The sequence below is a fragment of the Frankliniella occidentalis genome, unplaced genomic scaffold (assembly GCF_000697945.3).
Source record: "Frankliniella occidentalis isolate FOCC.00 unplaced genomic scaffold, Focc_3.1 Scaffold8, whole genome shotgun sequence".
In the NCBI taxonomy this organism is placed as follows: Eukaryota; Metazoa; Arthropoda; class Insecta; order Thysanoptera; family Thripidae; genus Frankliniella; species Frankliniella occidentalis.
In genome coordinates this window covers 2,695,576-2,698,838 of record NW_026267138.1, presented here as the reverse complement: position 1 = coordinate 2,698,838, position 3,263 = coordinate 2,695,576, and the positions used below count along the sequence as shown (strand labels likewise).

Sequence of the window (3,263 nt, the reverse complement as noted above, 5' to 3'; positions counted from 1 at the left end):
GAAATAGCAGCTTTTTGAACAAATACCCAAAATGACCCCTAAATGTGAATTTAAGCAAAAATCTTTGACGTGTCCTTCGATGACATATTTAGACCAACAATTTCCCAAAGTAGAATGAAAATCGGGAATTTTCACTTGGCGGGGTTCCCTTGTCAGAATGGGACTAAAGGTTTCGTGCCGCCAACACACTCCTACTGACAAGAGATGTCATACAAGTGTTAATTTCCGAATCGGTTCAAACTTTGGGGTTTTCATTAATGACTGTATACTAAACGACTGCCGATAAATGTTCGTACCCAATTTGATCTTGGTTGTAGGGGTCCAGTTTCTCCAAAAATGAGTAAATAACCATTTTGAGGGGGAAATCCGAAAATTATTCCCAGTTTGTATTCTGGGCTGTCAGTTTGCATAGGGGCTGAATAAAAACTGGTGATGATTGTAGGACTTCCCCCTAAAAAGGATTTTTAGTAATTTTTTGAGAAATTGTACTTATTGGGCACGAACTTTTATCGGAAATCGTTTAGTCCACAGTCCACAAAACCCCAAAGTTGGAACCGATTCAGGGACTTACACTTTTATGACTCCCCTTGTGAGACGCGCACTAGCGAAAGCTTAAGAGCGTTTGCATAAGCAGGTTTACTTAAGTTCTCTAATGCAGTTTCCCGAAAATCCGTTTCCTTTTCCTTGTGCGCCATGGTGAGATGCTTTGCTTTCTGCCCTGGTCTCATCTCTCGCTTTTCCCTTTTTGCGGTGTTCCGGCGCGCGAGGAGGTAGTACCGTCCTTCTTCTTATTCTTCACGTTTCTTTCTCTCCTCCATCCTCCTTCATTTCTCAGAGCAAACGGCACGATCTTTATGAAACAAGTGTCTTGTGTGTCAATTTGCATACAATTAGCGGGATTTGCCGGTGGTGAAATATAAGTGGCCCCAAGCGGCCATGGTGGTTGGCGAGCTGTCAGTGCTGCTCGAGTCCTGACTGCGCGCGCGACCTGCGTCCCCTGAAGTCCTGAGGTGATGGTTGCGCCGCGCGCTCTCAAAATACCCGACTTATTATTCCACGGTCCTCGACAATTTGTGTTTAAGTTTTTAGATGATCCCATAAATAATTGCAGCTATTCCTGACTACAAATGTGTATATTGCGAATGCTCGAAATACTATAAAACATTGGTGTTATACCAACCCCACTAAAGAGATCGTCTTTGTTACAAGAATTGTTTACGTTTTTATAACTTGTAAGTTAACAAGATCAAGGTATGCTGTCCTGCCACCCGGTACACTTACTGCTTAGAAAGAGAGGTAACTTATCGCTGTGTCGGACTTTGGCAAAATTTATTATTCTTGTTTTAACAGTATTTTTTTTGATAGTTTTATTCGTTTACTGGAACACGTGCTCGAACAGTGTACCGCACCGCAGCCCTAGCAGCCCCTCGCCTACCTGTGCTAGTTTGCTCATGCTGCGGGCGCAGAAGGCGGACGTGGAAAAAGGATCGGATTCAGATGGAAGGCATGGAGGGAGGAGGGGTGGCGAAACACAAATATGGCGTGCGGCTGGCGCTGCTGTTGTTGTCGGGATCAGTTATCTATCCGTATGGTAGCCACGTAAATCTCCAAATGCAGCCGAACACATGATACCTATCCGCCACCCCTCTCCCCTCTTTCCCTCACTTGACAATACTCATGTTTCACCAGGTAGCGCCGCGGTATCACGTAATGTGCTTCATAGTTCTTTTACGTATAATTTCTACTTCAAATTGGCGCCTCCGTTTCATTCTTATAATTCTCCCTATGTCTTTTATTTTGGTGCAAAGATATTGCTGCTTTTCTAGAATTTTTTACGACCATTTTAAAAGCCTTTTTTTCACTTTACTGAGTATCGAATTCAATTCTCTTCATCTTTTTACAGTGGAAACCACCACGTCGCAGCACCCTGTTTGAAGTTGCCATATAAATGAGCTGCTTGTATTTCCTTTACCATCCTGAAAACCAATAAGTTCGTTCTGCGCCGTGTAAAAATTTGGTCCGTAATTGATTCAATTCGAGGAAAGTGAGGAAATGCCACTTTGCACTCTTGTCGTGTATAGTTGGTTTTCCCGTTCGTCCACTCGCCGCAGCCCTTTAAAACGGAACGGAATTCAATGGTCGTGTTGTGGAAGGAGCAGCAGCTGGTCACGCCAACGCTGCCACTCTCTGTCGCACGCTGCCGTAGGAAGGGGGTATACCGGGGGCAGACGGACGAACGCGGAGACAGAACAGGAGGAAAAAGCGGGAAACGACGCGGGCGTTTCCCCTGCGCCGTGTACTGTTTCGTTTCGTGACAGGCATCCGGGGTTCGACACGCCATCTCGCGGCAATCACACGGACCGACAATTTTACGGGCGTCGGCCTCACGGCTCAGGCCCGGCACCGTCCCGCCCCGTGTAACGCGCCGCCTGCCTCTCTGTTCCAGGTCAGCCGCGGCCTGGACGACCCGCTGGACGCGCTGGACCCGCTGGACCTGTGAGTATGAGGCTCAAGCTCCGCTTCGCGCGTCGCGTCCTCGCCCCCGGCTCCGGTTACCATACGCTTGCTGGGCGCTGGCCGTGGCTGAAACCGAAACCGCGACCTAACGCTCTCTTTCTCTCCCCTTCTCTCTCTTTCTCTCTCCGCTTCCTCTCATCCCTCCCTCTCCCTCTCTTGCTGGTGTTCTCTTGCTCGTTCTCATTGGGGCTCGTTTGAGGTTTTTTTGAATAGCTCGTTCTCGGATCGCTAGCCGATCGCGCCGGATCGCGCCCGCGGCTAGCTCCCAGCCTCCTTCCCTGCTTTCTTGCTCTCTCTCTCTCACTCCCGCTCCCCTCCCGGCACGAGGATACCCTTTCCTTTCTGCGGCCCTTTTACGCCTGTTTGCATGGCTCGAGGGCTCGAGGGCTCGAGGGCGCCTCTGACCCTTAGAGGAGGGCCGATCAGCCCGAGGGTCGCCTCAGCCGCCGCTGCGGAGGTTGGAGGAGGGAATCGAAGATGAAAGACCGCGGTGAGGGAATAAACGGGGAAAGAGGGCGAGAATATAGCAGTGTGGTGGGACCTGGGCGAGGGGGTCGGCGTCTCCCTACCCTTGACATGGTTCCGCTGCGCACGGCTGTGCCCACTGCTGTGCCCACTGCTGTGCCCAGCCCAGGATTGCTCCGGCCAGGACACTCGTGTAGTGGGTCGGCCGACACACGAGACGAGAGGGTCCAGTAGTGCTGACAACCAAAAACAGGGAATCTTTCCGCCCTACGCACCCACTT

The 3,263-nt window shown here is 50.2% G+C and overlaps 1 protein-coding gene and 1 long non-coding RNA gene across 8 annotated transcripts in view; one reads left to right on the top strand and one right to left on the bottom strand.

Moving 5' to 3' along the window:
* The window catches only part of LOC113208117 (KH domain-containing, RNA-binding, signal transduction-associated protein 2-like), a 231,155-nt gene that overhangs the window by 122,708 nt on the left and 105,184 nt on the right, over positions 1 to 3,263 (top strand). For 5 of the 7 annotated variants that reach the window (XM_052274260.1, XM_052274268.1, XM_052274264.1 and 2 more), the window contains one exon: positions 2,447 to 2,496. The exons of the other annotated variants lie outside the window; for them this stretch is intronic. In XM_052274260.1, coding sequence (XP_052130220.1) covers positions 2,447 to 2,496 — 50 coding nt within the window. The remainder of the gene's footprint in view (positions 1 to 2,446; positions 2,497 to 3,263) is intronic. 7 annotated transcript variants of the gene reach the window in all.
* The window catches only part of LOC113215594 (uncharacterized), a 44,399-nt gene that overhangs the window by 36,046 nt on the left and 5,090 nt on the right, over positions 1 to 3,263 (bottom strand). The window lies entirely within an intron of this gene.